We start from the raw sequence: 20,183 nt of genomic DNA on the forward strand, positions 1-20,183 counted from the left end.
CTTTTTTCCTTGGCATTGTGTGTTTGAAAGTCATATGTGCTGCTGTATGTAATGGTTTGTTTTAGGTTGAGTTCCCTGGAAACAGATTCTGAGCTGGAGAATTGCATGCAGATGTGTCACCTAAGAGTGCTGTAGAGCAGTGCTGTCCAGTAGAACTTTATGTAATGGTGGAAGTGTTCTGTATCTACACTGCCTTATATAGTGGCTATTGCCAATAGCCACATATTACTATTGAATACTTGAATTAATTTAAATATAAATTTAAATATTCAGTAGCTACTGGGCTAGTGGATTTGACATCTCAGCTCTAGAGAGTTGTATCTATAAAGAAGTGGGAAAGGCAAGATCAGGCAGACAGAGAAGCTGACTTGCAATATGATTATATCAGAGAGCACCGTGATCCTACAGGAAGGAGGTGGGATTGCTCTTCAGAGCTGTCCCCAGCTGAGGCAAAGCAACTGAGCTTTGGTATCACAGCATAAGCTGTGCTTTATGTCATTAGTGCTTTATCTTAGAAGAGGGAGAATCACTTCCTTGCCTCTGAGTGCAACTCCCAGTGAAGAACACAACTATAATCCTTTAGCAACCATTATTATCAGTGGCAAGGGGATTGTGCTTGGCCCTGAAGAGGGAATCTGAGCAGAGCACCACAGTAGCTACTACACAGCTGGACATTGGCTTTCCGTATGCTATGGAAATTCCCTTATATAAATAAATCACAATTTATATATTCTACAGATGATAGAGAGTTGGGCTAGTTCCACTTTGGGGAACTGTGGCTCTAGTAAACAATGTGTCTCTAAGCATTTCTGTATATGTCTCCTGGTGAATGAAGAAAAGTGTCTCCAAGAGATATACCTATAAGTGGAATTACTGGGAGTTAGAATATGTATGTAATTGACTTCACGTAATAATGTCAATCTGTGTTCTAAAATGGTTGCATATTTTGCAAATTACAACTCTTCATTCAATGTCTCAGTTGTGTCAACTGTGAGAGGCTTACTCAGAATATCTGTTCAACCAGTCAGCAAGACAAACGGGGTTTTTAACATCATCCCCCTCCCCATCCCCTGAGTAAAGTGTTAAAATAACTTTTACCCTGCAGTGGTTAGCAGAATTCTAAGACAGTTCTCAATGAGTCATGCTCCTATATAGTGCTTTTCCCTAAAGTGTGGGGGGAAACTTTGACTTGCTTCTAGCCAACAGAATATGGCAAAACAAACAAACAAACAAAAACCCCCAAAACCCAAACATAAACCTAAAACAAAAATTTAAACCCATGATTAGATTATGTTATAGAGTAAAGGCAAAGGACTTTTACAGATTGATTAAGGTCCCTAATCAGTTTGGCTATGAATTAATGAAAAGAGAGAGTACTAGGTAGACCTGACTTAATCAGGTGACCCCTTTAAAAGGAACCTTGAATCTTTTCTGCGGCCAGAGAGATTGTCCTGCTTGCCTTGAAAAATCAAGTTTCTCTGGGTTCTCTACATACAAGGAAATTAATTCTGCCGATAATCACATAGACCTGCCTCAGATGAGATCCCATCTCTGGCTAACACCTTGATTACAGCCTGGTGGGACACTGAGCAGAGTACCCAGTAATGCCAAGCCTGGATGCCTGACCCATAGTAACTGTGAGACAATACATGTCTGCTATTTAAAGCTGCTAAAATTGTGGTAATTTACCACAAAGCAACAGAAAGTAAATACACCTGCTTAGCAGCAAAATTTCTGTTTATTGCAATTACAGAATCTTCTTTCCTCCATCAATTTCATTTCCTTGAGTCTTTCATATTTGGAGTGAAAGATTTTATTCTTTCTTTCTTTAAGAGAATTTTTAATCCATTGAAAAGAGACACTGAGTATACTTCAAATTGTTGTACTATAGTATCCAATAGTAACTGCTTCCTTTAAAAAATTACATTCCTTTTTTTGAGAGAAATTATTTATTAATTTTAAGGATAAAATATCTAAAAATCACTTTCCTGAAACATCTAAGAATAGCTGAGCTTAAGAAGATAAAATGTACAGATTTTCACACTGCTTCAAGATTCCTTTAAGGACAAAATTGGTTTTGGAAGATAATGACAGAAACAAAAGGAAAATGCGGATGACACCTAAAACATAGCCAGAAAAAGCCTACAGAGAGTTCACATTTTATAGAGAACAATGGGATTTATATTAATTCAGATCAAACCATCTGCTTAGACAAATTCAAATATGAGTCACGTTTTATTCTTACTCATGTAACATCTGTAAAAATGGATGCTCCTGATAACTGGTTCTTCCTGTCATACTTGGGGTTCTTTGAAAGCAGAGCCTAAAAAAGGAACTTGCCAGTAGTTTGAGACATGACCCCAGAAAGAGAAGTATAGTAGGTAGAGAAATGAGATACGGAAGTCAGAAAAGCAAGAAGGGTGCTAGAATGAAGCTGCTTGTTGTCTCTCTTATCAACTGAGGCTCTGTTCCTTTGGGAGCCAACTGGGAAACCACATAGAGCACACCTCAGAATTGTTCCAATGAAAGATGGGGAGTGTAATGGGTTGAAGAGTATCTCCCCAAAAGATATGTCCACCCAGATCCTCAGAATGTGACCTTATATGGAGTAAGACCTTTGCAGATGTAATTAAGGTAAGCATCTAGCAATTAGGGTAAGGTCCTAAATCCAGATAGAGATTTTTTTTGTAAGAGAGAGAAAAGAAGACACAGACACACAGAGAAAAAATGAACACGTAACTGTAGAGGCAGAGATTGGAGTTCTCCATTTGTAGACCAAAGACTATCAAGGGTTGCCCAGTCATCAAAAGCGAGGAGAGAGACGTGGAAGGAATTCAGAGTCTCTAGAAAGAAGCAACCCAGCCAACACTTTGATTTTGGACTTCTCACCTCCAGAACTGTGAGAGAATGTATTTCTGTTTTTAGCTACCAAGTTTGTGGTAATTTTTTATGGTAGCCCTGGGAAGCTAATACAGCGAGGCTGAGCTGTTGAGCCTTTCACACTTCTGGGCTACACTTGAATGGGACAGAATGGCTGCCTCTGACTTTATAAGTAGCCCCAAGCAGCAAAGCAGAGAGAGGTTGCAAGCAAGTGCTTGATGTGGGACTCTGCCAACATACACGGAATTATTCACCAGAGATGCATTGATACCAGGTGGGCTGAAGGGATGTGACAGTGTATCCACAAGCAACTGCTTCACTCCTCCAGCAGTGATTTAGAGAGCCAAGTCGCTTCCTTATAAGTCTGCCATCTTAAGCATGGTACTAAGGTGGTTGTCTTTTGCATAGCAAACTAGAAGAGAAAAGAACATAGTGGATTAGATATGGAAGGTTAGTAGGCTATAGCACTTCTGTTCGCATTCTACTGGCTAGAACTCGGTTATATTTCCACAACTAACTGCAAAGGAAGCTAGGAAATAGAATTGTTCTGCTTATCTATCGCTGTGTAACAAATGATACCAAATCTCAATGACTAAAAAAAAAAAAAATCATCTTGCTCATTAATCTATCTTTGCAATTTGGACAGGGCCGGTTGGGATGGCTTGTCTCTACTCCGGGCAGCACTAACCGAAGTGGCTCAATTAGGGCTGAGGGATCCACTTCCACGATGGCTTACACACAAGGCTGGAAAGTTGGTAACAACTGTCATCTGAAAGCTCAGCTGAAGGTGGTTATCTTGGAACTTGAGTTTATTTCCATGTGGGGTCTCCAAAGATTCATTATCTTTGTATCAAGTTATATTGCACTCACTCCCAACACCTTACAAAATTCTTGTGCTATTACAGTTTCAGGCTCATGCTTGAGGTTCAGGATTACTCTAAATCATGTCCAGATGGAGATGAAGCTCTTTGGGTCCCATTTCTGAAGTGTGGTTCCTCTTGATCTAAGTATCTGGAAACTACAGAGCCAAGTTGTCGGCTCCTCCCACGTGCCCAATATATAATGGTGAGATAGAAATAGTATAACTGAAACAAATATTTCTGTTCAAAAATAGGAGACACGTGACAGTCACTTGTCCATAAAAATCCTGAAATCTAGCTGGGAACATGTTGTCAGTTCTTAATTGGAGCTCAGTCCTGCTGTCTGGGAATTATTCTCTGTGACTCTTGGCTCCATTTGCTGGGCTTGTAGCCTTGCCCTTGGGTCATTTATCCTGTTCCATAAGGGACAGCTCATTGTTACAACTGAGTAGTCTTCTAGTCTGCTTCCTGCCCATAGAAGTTTGGAGATTCAAAGTCATCTTTTCATTTTATACTGACTTAATTATTTTCTGTCCAAGCTGATATAATTTATTTCAATATCTGTGGGCATTCCATTAGACAAAAACGGCACTCATGTTTCTTACTGAGATAGACATTCTTTGCCATGGGTGGAAAATCATGGGCTAAAGGACAATGCACTTAAGATTCTTAGAAGTCTTCCTGTCTAGTTGAAAGAAACTATAAGGCACAAGAAACTACAAGATTCTTACAAGCCATTTTTTTTTTTAATAGCAGAAAAATTCAAAGAAGAACTTCCTCAAGATTCTTAGAAACTCTACTAGGTATATCTTAAATATTCATAAAGCTCTCAGAAAACTTGCTTTGGACCTAGACATCTTGCATGATCTTAGAGTCATATCAGTAAAGCGCCCTGGATTTGATATGTTCCCTGAAGCTATTTTGTACATTGAAAGCCTTACCTTCTGGAAAGATTAAGGATGAGAAAGTTTTACTTTTGAACCCAGGAAGTCCTGGTTTCTCTATATTTCCTATAAACTCTGCCTGGAATTTGTTGATTCCAGGCAGAATTTGTTGACAAATTTTCCCCACTAAGTAACGGAGTCATCTTTTACCTAGCCTAAGATAATTTCTTCACTGTCCTTCAAGTTCTCCCTGACAAGTCCTCCGATTTCATTAATTACCTTCTTGAAACCCTTCCAGCTTCTGCCTACCACCACTCAGTCCCAAATCATTGCCACGTTTTAAGTTTGTACTACATTAATGCTCCACTTCCAGTCTCAAATTCTGTTTTAGTTATCTGTTGTTGAATACCTAACTACCCTAAAACTTAATGGTTTAAGATAGTAACAAGAGCTTACTGTGCTCATATATATGCAGTTTGAACAGGGCTGAGTGGTAAAGTCTCATCTCTGTTCTATGTGGCTTCAGCTGATGTGGTTTGACCAGAGCGGAAGTTCTACTTCCGACATGCTTACTCATATGGGTAACAAGGTGGTGCTGGCTGTCAGCTGGGAACAGTACCAGATGTGTTGGTTGGTTCTTTTCCACATGGTCCTCACCACAGAACTACTTCAGCATTTTCAGTTTAGTGGCTGGATTTTAAGAGCAGATGGTCCAAGGGACAGGACTTGGGAATCGCCAGTTTCTTAACACCTCAGCCTGAAAACTGACATAGGTCACTTCTGTTGTATTCTGTTGGTCAAAGTCACCCATATTCAAGGAAGGAAATATAAACATACTTTTTAATGGAAAGATTATCAAAGAATTTAAAGTCTTATTTAATCTTCCACAGTAATGTGGCTGTGTACTCAAGGAAAAGGGAAAACTGGAACAGCTATCCAGTTTCTGCCACAGTTTATTCTAAGCATTTAAAATAATGTCCATATAGTGCCTGGGTGGCTTAGTTGGTTAAGCGTCCGGCTCTTGATTTCAGCTCAGGTCATGATCTCAGGGTTGTGAGATCGAGCCCTGTATCAGGCCCCACGCTCAGCAGGGAATCTGCTTGAGGATTTCTCTCCCTCTCCCTCTGCCCTTCCCCTCAACTCCGACATGCACATGCTCTCTCTCTCTCTCTCTCAAATCTTTAAAAAAAATAAATAAAAAATTTAAAAATTACAAAATTAAAATATAAAATAAAATCAAACAGTACCCATACATTCAGGCGTATGAAGTTACAGTTACGCAAGATGAATTAAGTTCTAGATATCTGCTATACAACATAGTGCCTATAATTAACAACACAGTGTGCATTTAAAAATTCGTTAAGAGGGTAGATCTCACATTAAGTGTCTTGTAAGTGAGGCAAGGGGAAAAGGCAAAGAGACATAAGGAAATTTGGGGGGTGATGGATAGGTTTATTACCTTGTTTTTGGTGATGGTATCATGGATGTGTGCATATGTCCAAACTTATCAAACTATACATTAAATCTATGCAGTTTTTGTTTATTACTTATACCTCAATAAAATTATTAAAAATAGTAAGCATATATTTTTAAATCAACATCATATCAAGTGCTTAAAACTTATGGGTTATGTTTTCTTCTCTGTAAATTTAATTATAGGCATATAATCATAGAAAATATACTAAAAAGAGACTCAGCATGTGGTCAATTTTTAGGTATAATGTAGACAAGGGATTTCCTATATGCCTCTTAACACCTAACATCTGGTAGTTTATAACATTTGGAGAGATCTGATATTTAGAAAGTTTCTCCTTACACTGTACCAAAATCTTCTGTATTGAAAATTTTACTCATAAGTACCAGTTTTTTTCTTGACCGCACAAGACAAATCTAATTTATCTTTTAATCTTTTCCTATATGACAGCCCATCATGTATTTGAAGTCCACTGTCGTGGTACCTCCTGTATTTGGTCTTAAGCACTGATAGTTCTCTTAAAGGTGTAGTATCTTAAATGGAAAATAAATGCCAGCTACATGTGACCTATTGCATTTTTCCTTTTTGATGTAAGTTTAATTTATATAAAGAGAAAAGAGCAAAACTATTCGTTTACCCACTGGAATAGTTTTATATTTAAGGAACTTTCTTATGCATCTGTCTTGGGATTCTCAAAGGAGTGTTATCAATTAGGTAGACTATATACCATATGCCATCAAATTTAATTAAAGGCAAGTATTCACCTGTTACAGTAATAAATATCCTCTTATTGAAGATATTCTACCTATATACTTGCTAGAATTATCAGAAACAGAGGATTGGGTATATATAATCCTATTTCAATATTAGATATCTGAAATTGAAAAAATTAAATCCTTTTCCAAATTGTACACATTAATGTTAAGCTGAGAAACAAAATATAAGTTTCTGATTCTGTGTTCAATGATTGCTTTTTCAATTACACCCTGCTGTTAAGTAATTTGTATATTTAAATCTACATTCAGAGTTATGACAATTTATAGTTGTGTTTAGATCACTTAACCATGTACAGTCTATTCAAATTCAAGGAACCATTTAGTGCTGTTAAAAGGCACTGAGAATGTCCAAACACTTTGAAATGCAGTTTTGGCGATTTAAATGGCAAGATATCTTGGACTTACTGAAGCTGAAAGGACCTAGTAAAGATTGTTTAAATATTTTGGCTATAGTTAAAGTGAATTATTCTAATACATGCAATTTTTTTCTAACTAGATTAGCATATTTTTAATTTTCAGTAATTACTCTTATTTAAGGCCACTAGCAACATCTATTAAGTTATTTGAATAGAACAGTAATTTCCCAAAGACTATTAATTTAAAAAGTAATGTTTTACAAAGGATCTAGCATAGGAGTTATCAACACTTGGAAGAGGCACCACATAAATATCCAGAAAGATATTCTATCCCCTCTTAAAATTCGGGAGCTGCATGTAGTCGGAAGTTTCTCAGATGTAAAGTGAAACAAAAGTCTCTTGTTATACTGACAAAATGCAAAATCTAGCAAATCCATGACTGATACTAGTTTTTAGGAGGAACTATATATATCACTCTTCTTCCTAAAATAAAAAAAATAAGGCCTATTTTTCCCTGCCTTAATTACAAGTCAGGACTCTTGTCCTGACTCTTCCTGTGAACATGAGGATTTCAGAAGAGCAGAGCTGAATGTGTAAGTCCAGATTCCCAAGCCGTACCTCTGTTTACCCTGATTTTGTAAGTCTGCAACAGTGGCTTTAAAGTCAAATGTATTTCTCAAAAGCAACCCAGGTGATTCAGATGTACGTGATCTATGGACCAGACTTAAAAAAACACTGGTCAGTGGCTGCTTTGAATATAGTCTCAAATTTCACTCCTTACTGTGTTTCTTTTAGATTCTCAGTGTTGCAGTTCACGTTGCCCTAGGCACTTTTGCTGTGGATTTAAAAAGCCAATTATATAATAAATCATGGATTCAGTATATGGACTATGCCCCAGCTGTCCCAGAAAGACAAGGGGGGACAACTTTATTTGCACTGAAACATTAGAGTTTTCTGATCCATGGTATGGCCAGAATACTAAGGGCTATTCATGAAATGGATGATCAAAATCCAGCTCATTCATCCTAACTTCCTGGAATCTCTCCCATTCATATGCAAATTTAAGTGACTTACTATACGCCAGTAAAATTCAGTGGGAGAAGGCAGAATCTCTGACAGTGGCATTAAAGAACAATAATGGAAAAAGACTTTTGAAGCAGGTAGATGAAAGGTGATGAAATTGTAAATCCTCTAAGTGGTGAACTGAACTTTGCCAGAAGGAAAAAGAAAAAATAGTAATGGGAAGTATTGATACCACCTTCAAAAGGATGCTCCATTTATACACACACACACATACACACACACACATATGGAGACTTAGGTCATCAATTAAAATTATTGTTTCCATTTATCAGTGGCTCTCAAACTTTTTAATTAGGGGAGATGTCATAAACCCTGTTAATCAGTAAGTTAATTTGCTTCTTTATGACTTAGCAAACAAAATCCAACTTTTTTTTTTAAACTTGAATAATTTTTAATGTGAGGAGAAGGGAGGGTAGAGCAAAGTAGGCTCCCTTGAGAACATGAAATTTTCAAGGTCTGGGTGTTCTGACTTTTAGGACCTTATGTGACCTTGGATGGACCACTTTACACCATGTCAGCCTTCGTTTTCTCCTCTGTAGAACACAGGAATTGCAATAATTGCTGCCTTTTCAGTACTGTAATGTGATCACAGAACAAAAAAGATATAGTGATGTGAGGGGCGGGGTGTCTATGAGCTCTTGGCAAAAGTTGAAAAGAAGTGAGACAAAAAAGATTTGCATTTTCTTATGCCTTTCTGTTTCTCTTCTTCCTTCCTCTGGACCAAAATAAATATTTGTTCCAGCACTTCAACCACTCTTGTCAAACATTTAATCTCTTTCTCTTTTCCTACTTTTACTATACCTCAGTAGCAAATCCTTGACTTCTAAATCCAGTGCTGCAGAAAACACATGATTATCCCGAGTAGTGATACTGTAAGTTCAGGGACCCACTCTCCACAAAGCTCCCAAGCTACCTGGAGGTGCCACCGTGGGTCCAATTTAGACTCTCTGTCATTCCTTGCAGGGGCTGTTTCAGATCTTTACTATTTACTCCTCTTCTCTCAGGATAGAAATTCCTAGCTATTCTTTCTCACCATCAACAAGACTTACCTGCAAGACTATCTCCTGACTCAGAAGAAGCCGTGTTCTTCATTTGTTTGAGGACAAATCTCCCACATACACTCTGGATCCATTCCTTCCCATTTCAACTCACTCCCCCATCTAGGTCTCTCTTTCATAAAATTATATTTTCCTTATTCATGTTTTTCTCCAAGGTCTTGCCTCTGGCCTTATATTCTCCCTCTCTTTGAGTAATCTTATTTACTTCATAATTTCAGCTACCACATATATCCTGGAATTCTTCTAGCTACATCAGCAGTCCAGGATGTTGCTTTAAACTCCAGACTTAATTACCTGATTAACTTCTGGATAGTTCCATTTGATTTCTCCCTCCCTCTCTTCTTTCTCACCACTTAGGCAATGAGTTCTATCAATTTCACTTATTAACCATTTCATAAATATTTTCATGAGTCTATCAATTTTCCTCATTAACTATTTCATTAGTTTAACGTCAATTAAACTTCCTGCTACTGCCAAATCATTTAAAACAAAAATGTAATTAAGTAGTCCCATGTTTGGAATCTTCTAATGGTCCTCCATGAAATATGGTTTAAATGTTAATTCCTTGACATGACACACAGGTCCTAAAGGATTTGACCACTGTATCTATCTCTGCAGCCTTTTGTTTCCCAAAGTAAGTTCAGAGGAAGATTATTCTTCAGAAAGTTGTGCAAGAATGGGATATAGGGAATAGGAGAGGAGTGGAGGGCTTTCTCAAGTTCAAATACATTTGAGGAACTAATGCTCCATTTTTAGTTCTCAGAATAGTGTTTTTCTTTTTCTTTTTTTTTTTTTTAAAGATTTTATTTATTTCACAGAGAGAGACACAGCGAGAGAGGGAACACAAGCAGGGGGAGTGGGAGAGGGAGAAGCAGGCTCCTTGCTGAGCAGCGAGCCAGATGCGGGGCTCGATCCTAGGACCCTGAGATCATGACCTGAGCCGAAGGCAGATGCTTAACGACTGAGCCACCCAGGCACCCCCAGAGTTGTGTTTTTTAAACTAGTCTCTGAGCTAGTAGCACCAGCATTAGTAGGAACTTCATTATATATGCAAATTTTCAGGCCTCACCTTTGACCTGGTGAATCAGCAACTCTGCGGAAAAGACTGCCAGTCTGTGATTTAGCAAGCTTTCCTGACAATGCTGCTGAACACTAAAGTTTGAGAACCACCATCTTCGAGAATCACAGTGCATATTAGCATGTTACTCCAGGAATCTAGAAATAATTTATTTAACTTTGTTTTAAGCAAGCATTTTCTCACTTGATTTGAACATGGATTGTGTGTGTGTGTGTATAAATAATGCTAATATCCACTAGAACCAATGATAGAGAAACACACTCTATCAAAAGGCTACATAGTGGGGCGCCTGGGTGGCTCAGTCGTTAAGCATCTGCCTTCGGCTCAGGTCATGATCCCAGGATCCTGGGATCGAGCCCCACATCGGGCTCCCTGCTCCTCGGGAAGCCTGCTTCTCCCTCTCCCACTCCCCCTGCTTGTGTTCCCTCTCTCGCTGTCTCTCTCCATCATGTACTTTTGCATTTCAGTATCCCCTTACTTTACTGAATATCTTCCCCCAACCCTTGTCTAGCCAACTCCTTAGAGGAGGTGTTTCAAAATTATATACTTATTAAACAAATATATGGAATGCCATACATTTTATAACAGACTTAGAAGTGTCGTGTAAGTCCCACATTAACATGAAGATGGCATCTGTTATTTTGATACTTTTGTTTTTTGCATGTAATGGTTCTCTCTATATGGAATATCTTCATATTTTCTCACTTGATATTATAAAAGTATAGTGTATATCTTGTCAGCTTGTCTGGTAGAGCTTTTCTGTATTGAAATATCCTTTATAAACATGACCATTGGAAACTTTCTTCGGATGATCCTACACCCTGGCAACTTTTCCACGTTTGCTCCTGTTATACTCTCACAGCTTTTCTCGTCCCTTTCCTCAATAATCTATTAAGAAAATAGTGTTTAGTTACTATAATTCTAATGATCATAATCAAAGTCAATCTGCTAAGTTATAGTTTTATGAACTGACTATATTCCCATTTGTTCCTTGTCATTAATGGGTTTATCATTATATATTATATAGAGTATATATATATGAGATACATTTTTCCTATGATAAATATTAATTTGTAAAGGTTTCAGTAAATATTAGTATACTTATTACTAGCTTCCTAAATTTCTTTCTTTCTTTTTTTTTTTTTTAAGATTTTATTTATTTGACAAAGAGAGACACAGCGAGAGAGGGAACACAAGCAGGGGGAGTGGGAGAAGGAGAAGCAGGCTTCCTGCTGAGCAGGGAGTCTGATGCGGGGCTTGATCCCAGGACCCTGGGATCATGACCTGAGCCGAAGGCAGACGCTCAACGACTGAGCCACCTAGGCGCCCCGCTTCCTAAATTTCTACTCCCATTGTCTTAATTTTTTCTGATCATCAGATCAAATGCCCTATAGACTTCTAGGATATTAATAAAGTGTTGCTCAGAAAAAAATTAATCTTTAAGAAATCTGGTAAATATTTCAATATACATAATTGTGTACCCCATCCTTTTAAACATATAGGCCATTAAAAGTGCACTATTAAATTAGAGATACCTTGATTTATTATGATGTTATGTGATACGTGAAAACTTAATGATTCAACATCCAGTTTGGTTTATTCTGGGGAAACATACAGAATTTGATGAAAAAATGGTACCATCTATACTCCTTTAATGTCATAAAAAGGAGTAATGAAAGTAGAATTTGAGACAGCTAAGGAATTTTGGAATTAATACATATTCAACTACTTTATTCTCTCTTTCTTCTGTATTACTCTTTGCAGAATGACAATAAGTGACTTCCCATGTCATCTAGAGTATTTGCTTTCATTTAATCACATTACTTGAAATAAGCTAGACATATAGTTTGGCTGTATACACGTCATGATGATTAATGACAGTATTAAGTTCAGATGCATTTGAGAAACAAATGCTGTGGCCATCAGAACTAATTTTATTTACAGCCTTTATAATCTACCAGGTTCTCTCGATTTCTAAATACATCATAGAAGAAAAAAATCTATTGAACTTAATGTAATGAGTAATCACATTATTGTAACAATAATAAAATCTTGTTCACCAAAGAAGGATAAATTTAAATAGAAAATGTAACTTGAAAGTAGGCAAATCTGGATATTTGTAAGCCTGTATTGCTGCCTGATTTTCTTCTTGAAGATCTTCTGATGTGCCTTGATGTACCTCAGGAACTGAAAGAGGAAACCTGCTAAGAAGTTCCAAGTGGTTCTCTGGGACCACATACACAAGGTTCTTAACCTTTGGAGAATGCTTATAGTTCATTCTGGCAGTTTGAAGTAATTTGTGCCAGCCACTGATTTTTGGACTAATTTTGCTCTCCAACATTTAATATCTGTTGTATTTTGAGCATAAAGGTAAATTTTTCAGATATCCTGGACCTATAAGCTTATAAATCATTTGGCAGAAATAATTAGGGGAGCCATATGCTTCCTACTTATTTGTACACTTGAGTGAAAATTGTCTCTGCCTTTATCTTTTTTGCCTAATTATTTAAAGTAAATAGAAAATAAGTGCTCTAAGATTACCCACCAAATAAAAGAATTGTGTTTGTTGAGTATGACATTGATATGTGAAATATACAAGATTGTTATTGTACTCTGTTCATCTCATTGTAAACTTAGATCATCCTGGACAACACTCTCAGAGGTGAGAGCTGAAGAATTCATGAAGCATGATAAATCAAGGATTCAAATATGATTTAAACATACATACACACAAGAAAGATATGTAACTTTTAGTTAACTAGATGCATTTGTGAGTGGAATGAGAGTGGTCCATGCCATTCTAGAATATTTGTATACTGTAGAATTGAACAGTACTGGCTTTGTAACCAGCCTTGGTTCTGTCCACTTACCACCAATGTGACTATGGACAAAATATTTAGGCAGGATAAATTATACACAGACATACACACACACACCTTTGTACACACAGAATTCAACCTCTCTCCTTGGAAGAAGCCACATTAAAGGGATAATTTTAAAATAATTCCTAAGATCATGAACTGCAATTAAGAAAGAGAAACCTCCAGTTCAAAACCAAAGGATGTAGAAATGCAAGCCTGGTCTGGCCATTGTGACTTTATCCTATGGGATGTCATTCGGTGAAGAATGGAAACCTGAATTTAATAGCTTTGGCTCACATAACCTAAAAATTTTTCTGTAACCACTTTTCTCTAATCCTTCCATTTGACAATGACAAACTAAGTCATATCATTTAACCTTTTCTCTTGCATGTTGCGTGACCTTGTGAGCAGAGTAAGAAACAGGACATTCCTCGGGAAGATCAGGGACCGACCACCAAGAATTTGGATTTTTGGCCCCAACTTATTACACTGATGGTCACTATTATTGATGAGGATAAAACTGCCTATACACCTGTCCTGAATCAGTAAGTACATTGTCTTGGAAATGAATGGGTTTTATTCCACTAAAGTTACGAAAACATAAAATACTTGAAGCATGGTTTATACTCTCACTGGAAAAGTGTTTTTTTCCAAAATTAAGTTATATAAAGCAGGACTTTTGTACTTTTAGCAGTAATATCAATTTGGTGATATTATGAATTTTTAGTTCATGCCCCATAGAGTGAGATTCTTTAGATATAGAGACAAAGATTTCCCCAAATTTATTTTTGTTTGATGTAGAAAAGTTTCTTTGGTTCCTTTCATAATTATCTCCTTGTCTCAAAAAGAACAACAACAACAAAACCCCACAAAACTATCCCATTGCACTTCCCCCAAAACTAAAAAGAATGTTGAAAAGTTAGTATTAAACATATTTCATTGTGACTTTGTAATAATAAAGATTTGTCAAAAGAAAACCTGCTTTCAAAATAGTTCTATACCATGGATTTATTGCAATATGTAATAGAATAAGTCCATTTTCTCAAGTAACAATGTTAAGCCTATGCCCCCATGCATAGAATTTGTAAATTATGAGGAGATAGATGAACAGATCAATTGAAATTCATGGCTATTCTAGAATAACAGATTCTAGAAGAGTCTAAAATTATTAATTTATCAAAATGCCACTTGCTATGAGAACTTGGGCAAATTATCTAATTACCCTCAGTCTCAGTTTCCTCATATATTACTAGATAATATCCAAGATCCAGTCCAGCTTTAGTGTTGCATGTTTAGGATTTATTTTATGCCTACATGTTGACGGCTATATAGCAAAAGCAAAATAACAGCTGAGTCTGTGAATCAAGCACTTGTAATGTGATTAATGGAGAGGGTATCCTGACATATTGGTAATACCTGAAATGCTCTGGGCAACAGGGATAGCAGAAATAGACAAACTATGAAGTAGAGCATGAAGTAGATTCAGACTTACTATAGAGAACTGGTTTTATTATTTCTCTATAATGGCCAAGACAGGGTCAAAAAGCTTTTGTTGAATCCAATTGAAATTTTACTTACAGAAGGAATAAATTTTTAAGTGTCCCAATTTTCATCCTTTCCTTGTTTTTTAACCACTGATTTTCATCTGCCCTCAGTACCTAATTGTGGAGAAATTGGTCCTCTTTGATAAGCAACCATGATAGCGTCATTAGGTTTGCCTTTATACTTTCTTCTCACTTTCCGTGTTATACTCACCTTTTCTGCCTGAAGACCAGAGTACCTCCTGATGACCCTCTATAGAGACCCTGCTGTTTTATTGTCTTCTGATAGCATAGGACGATATCTTCTCTTCAATTTTTTTTATTATTTTTAAAGTATTTACGTATGTATGTATGTAGGGGGGGAGAGAGAGAGCATGAGTAGGGGGAGGGGCAGTAGGAGAGGGAGAGAGAATCTCAAGCAGAGTCCATGCTGAGCATGCAAAGCCCCACACGCGGCTCAATCCCATGACCCTGAGATCACAGCCTGAGCTGAAATCAAGACTGACTGAGCCCCCCAGGTGCCTTTCTCTTTTAATATATCACATGTCCTCCGCTCATCCTGGGCAGCTTTATGGAACACATCTGTTTTCTCCTTCATTCTTCAGACCTTCTTTGAGACAGAGTAGATTTCCTGAAGATAGGGAAATCAATACTTGTTTTGTGTCCTTGAGCTGGTATAGGCCATTTGGTAAATGACTGTTGGATGAAAATGGACATCTCCTCAGAAATGCTAATTAAAAGTTGTATGAAAAGATTTTACTTCTAATCAAAGAAATTCTTTACATTTACCCAATACTAGAAATCTAGTAATGACTAGTAAAAGATATATCATAAAATCATGGAATCAATTAAAGTTTCCCAGAATTATTTTTAATCATATACACTGTGAAACATATACAAATATTTTATTTGACTTTTTGGAACTATATTAAGAGAAATGGAGGAAATACATTTAGTTACGGCAAAAATAAAATTTAAATTATGACCTAAATTAAGTCTACTAAATATAAAATGGAGCAATGAGACAAGGAAAAGGATGTCTTTGTTTTGCTTTTTATTTTTGTTTTTAATGTCAGAGTTTAGAGTCACTTTTTTTTTCTGTGAGAACCTAGCCCTAAAAAAACTTGAATGCCTTCCTGCTATTTGGAACCTATGTTTTATGATTGTATTTGCTCAGATTTTGAGGATGTTTTAAAGACTTATTCAAATTTTATGACAATTTATAATAATTATAGAATGAAAACTTGGGAAGAGGTTTTTTTTTTTTTCTATATTAGTATATATCCAGGCATATATATTGGTTGAATGAATGAAGAAATTAAACATTTATATGTAGTTTACATCTGTTCTTTCTGTTCCTACTTCATTATTAATTGGTGCACTAGAGTATTTGAGCAATATTTATTCACATTTTAAAAATTTTATGAAGTAGCTTTCTAGATGCTTATAGAAATCTCACTATTTTATTGAAATTGAAAACCACTGGGGCGCCTGGGTGGCTCAGTCATTAAGTGTCTGCCTTCAGCTCAGGTCATGATCCCAGGGTCCTGGGATCGAGCCCCACATTGGGCTCCCTGCTCAGTGGGAAACCTGCTTCTCCCTTTCCCACTCCCCCTGCTTGTGTTCCCTCTCTCGCTGTGTTTCTCTCTGTCAAATAAATAAATAAAATCTTTAAAAAAAAAAAATTGAAAACCATTAAAGTATTTTCAGATCTTTAGGTGTGGTTCTCTCTTTCCCTCTTTAACATTTATTGAGGTATAATTGAATACAATAAAACTACACGTTTGAATTATACAATTTGATTAGTTTTGGCATATGTATCTAGCTATAAAACCCTCACCAAAATCAAGATAGTGAATATATCTATCGTCCTAATAAGTTTCCATATGCCTTTTGTAACCCACCCGAGGCAACCACTGGTCTGCCTTCTGATACTATAAATTAGTTTGGAAATTTTACCCTTTTATGTAAAAGAATCATATGTACATTTTTCTAGTCTGATTTCTTTCACTCATTACAACTATTTTGAGATTCAAACAGGTTGTTGTGTGTAGCAATACTTTGTTTCTTTTTATTTCTGAGTAACATTCCACTCTAAGATATACCCGAAGATGTTCATCCATTCATCTTTTAGGGTTAGGGTCAAAATTTTTTTTTTTCTAGATTAGGTTGCTATGAATATTTGTTTACAAGTTTCTGCATAGACATAGTCTTTCCTTTCCTTTGGTTCATGTGGTAGGTACATGATTTGTATTCTTAAAACTGCCAAACTACTTTCCAAAGTGGTTGTACATTGCCAAAACTTCATATGGTTAGGATTTGTTTTAGCCATTCAAATAGGTTTATAGTGGCCTCTCATTGTGGTTTTAATTTGCATTTTCTTAAATACTGATGTTGACTATCATTTCATGTGCTTAATTACAGTCTATATATCTTTGATGAAGTATCTGTTCTTTTTGCCATTTCCAAATTGGGGTGTTTATCAATTTATTATGGAGTTACAATGGGCCGTTATATACACTATAATAAGGATCTGTTGTCAGATACAAATGTTGCAATATTTTCTCCTAGGTTGTGTGACTTTCTTTCCATTTTCTTACTAGTATCTGTTGAAGAACTTTATAAAAATTTTGAAGGAGTAATCTAATTTATTGATTTATAATTTGAGCTTTTTGTGTCCTATTTAAGAAATCTTTGCAACACCCACAAGCCAACATTTTTTTTCTTTTTTTATTATTATGTTAATCACCATACATTACATCATTAGTTTTTGATGTAGTGTTCCATGATTCATTATTTGCATATAACACCCGGTGCTCCATGCAGAACGTGCCCTCTTTAATACCCATCACCAGGCTAACCCATCCTCCCACCCCCCTCCTCTCTAGAACCCTCAGTTTGTTTCTCAGAGTCCATTGTCTCACATGATTCATCTCCCCCTCCAATTTCCCTCCCATTCATTCTTCCCCTCCTGCTATCTTCTTCTTCTTTTTTTTTTTTAACATATAATGTATTATTTGTTTCAGAGGTAGAGATCTATGATTCAACAGACTTGCACAATTCACAGCGCTCACCATAGCAGTTATCCTCCCCAATGTCTATCACCCAGCCACCCCATCCCTCCCACCCCCCACCACTTCAGCAACCCTCAGTTTGTTTCCTGAGATTAAGAATTCCTTGTATCAGTGAGGTCATATGATACATGTCTTTCTCTGATTGACTTATTTCACTCAGCATAACACCCTCCAGTTCCATCTGCGTCGTTGCAAATGGCAAGATCTCATTCCTTTTGATGGCTGCATAATATTCCATTGTATATATATACCACATCTTCTTTATCCATTCATCTGTCCATGGACATCTTGGCTCTTTCCACAGTTTGGCTACTGTGGACATTGCTGCTATAAACATCGGGGTGCACATACCCCTCCGGATCCCTACATTTGTATCTTTGGGGTAAATACCCAGTAGTGCAATTGCTGGGTCGTATGGTAGCTCTATTTGCAACTTTTTGAAGAACCTCCATACTGTTTTCCAGAGTGGCTGCACCAGCTTGCATTCCCACCAACATTGTGGGAGGGTTCCCCTTTCCCTGCATCCCCGCCAACATCTGTTGTTTCCTGACTTGTTAATTTTAGCCATTCTGACTGGTGTGACATGATATCTCATTGAGGTTTTGATTTGGATATCCCTGATGCCGAGTGATGTTGAGCACTTTTTCATGTGTCTGTTGGCCATTTGGATGTCTTCTTTGGAAAAATGTCTGTTCATGTCTTCTGCCCATTTCTTGATTGGATCATTTGTTCTTTGGGTGTTGAATTTGATAAGTCCTTTATATATTTTGGATACTAACCCTTTATCTGATATGTCATTTGCAAATATCTGCTCCCATTCTGTCGGTTGTCTTTTGGTTTTGTTGACTGTTTCTTTTGCTGTGCAAAAGCTTTTTATCTTGATGAGGTCCCAATAGTTCATTTTTTTGCCCTTGCTTCCCTTGCCTTTGGCAATGTTTCTAGGAAGAAGTTGCTGCGGCTGAGGTCGAAGAGGTTGCTGCCTGTGTTCTCCTTTAGGATTTTGATGGACTCCTGTCTCACATTGAGGTCTTTCAACCATTTGGAGTCTATTTTTGTGTGTGGTGTAAGGAAATGGTTCAGTTTCATTCTTCTGCTTGTGGCTGTCCAATTTTCCCAACACCATTTGTTGAAGAGACTGTCTTTTTTCCATTGGACATTCTTTCCTGCTTTCTCGAAGATGAGTTGACCATAGAGTTGAGGGTCCATTTCTAGGCTCTCTATTCTGTTCCATTGATCTGTGTGCCTGTTTTTGTGCCAGTACCATACTGTCTTGCTGATTACAGCTTTTAATAGAGCTTGAAGTCCAGAATTGTGATGCCGCCAGCTTTGCTTTTCTTTTTCAACCTTCCTCTGGCTATTCGGGGTCTTTTCTGGTTCCATACAAATTTTAGGATTCTTTGTTCCATTTCTTTGAAAAAAGTGGATGGTATTTTGATGGGGATTGCATTGAATGTGTAGATTGTTCTAGGTAGCATTGACATCATCACAATATTTGTTCTTCCAATCCATGAGCATGGAACGTTTTTCCATTTCTTTGTGTCTTCCTCAATTTCTTTCATGAGTATTTTATAGTTTTCTGAGTACAGATCCTTTGCCTCTTTGGTTAGATTTATTCCTAGGTATCTTATGGTTTTGGGTGCAATTGTAAATGGGATCGACTCCTTAATTTCTCTTTCTTCTGTCTTGTTGTTGGTGTATAGGAATACCACTGATTTCTGTGCATTGATTTTATATCCTGCCGCTTTACTGAATTCCTGTATGAGTTCTAGCAGTTTTGGGGTGGAGTCTTTTGGGTTTTCCACATAAACATCATATCGTCTGCAAAGAGTGAGAGTTTGACTTCTTCTTTGCCGATTTGGATGCCTTTGATTTCTTTTTGATTTCTGATTGCTGTGCCTAGGACTTCTAATACTGTGTTGAATAGCAGTGGTGATAGTGGACATCCCTGCCGTGTTCCTGACCTTAGGGGGAAAGCTCTCAGTTTTTCCCCATTGAGAATGATATTCGCTGTGGGTTTTTCATTGATGGCTTTTATGATATTGAGGTATGTACCCTCTATCCCTATACTCTGAAGAGTTTTGATCAAGCAAGGATGCTGTACTTTGTCAAATGCTTTTTCTGCATCTATTGAGAGGATCATATGGTTCTTGTTCTTTCTTTTGTTAATGTATTGTATCACATTGATTGATTTGAGGATGTTGAACCAACCTTGCAGCCCAGGGATAAATCCCACTTAGTTGTGGTTACTAATCCTTTTA

General features: G+C 37.0%; 1 protein-coding gene across 8 annotated transcripts in view; it reads left to right on the forward strand.

Annotated features, from left to right (window-relative positions):
• The window catches only part of UNC13C (unc-13 homolog C), a 591,291-nt gene that overhangs the window by 359,482 nt on the left and 211,626 nt on the right, over window positions 1-20,183 (forward strand). For all 8 annotated transcript variants that reach the window (XM_032417734.1, XM_032417733.1, XM_032417735.1 and 5 more), the window contains one exon: window positions 13,722-13,855. In XM_032417734.1, the coding sequence (XP_032273625.1) occupies window positions 13,722-13,855 (134 nt within the window). The remainder of the gene's footprint in view (window positions 1-13,721; window positions 13,856-20,183) is intronic.

The sequence above is a fragment of the Phoca vitulina genome, unplaced genomic scaffold, assembly GCF_004348235.1.
Source record: "Phoca vitulina isolate PV1807 unplaced genomic scaffold, GSC_HSeal_1.0 scaffold20, whole genome shotgun sequence".
Classification (NCBI taxonomy): Eukaryota; Metazoa; Chordata; class Mammalia; order Carnivora; family Phocidae; genus Phoca; species Phoca vitulina.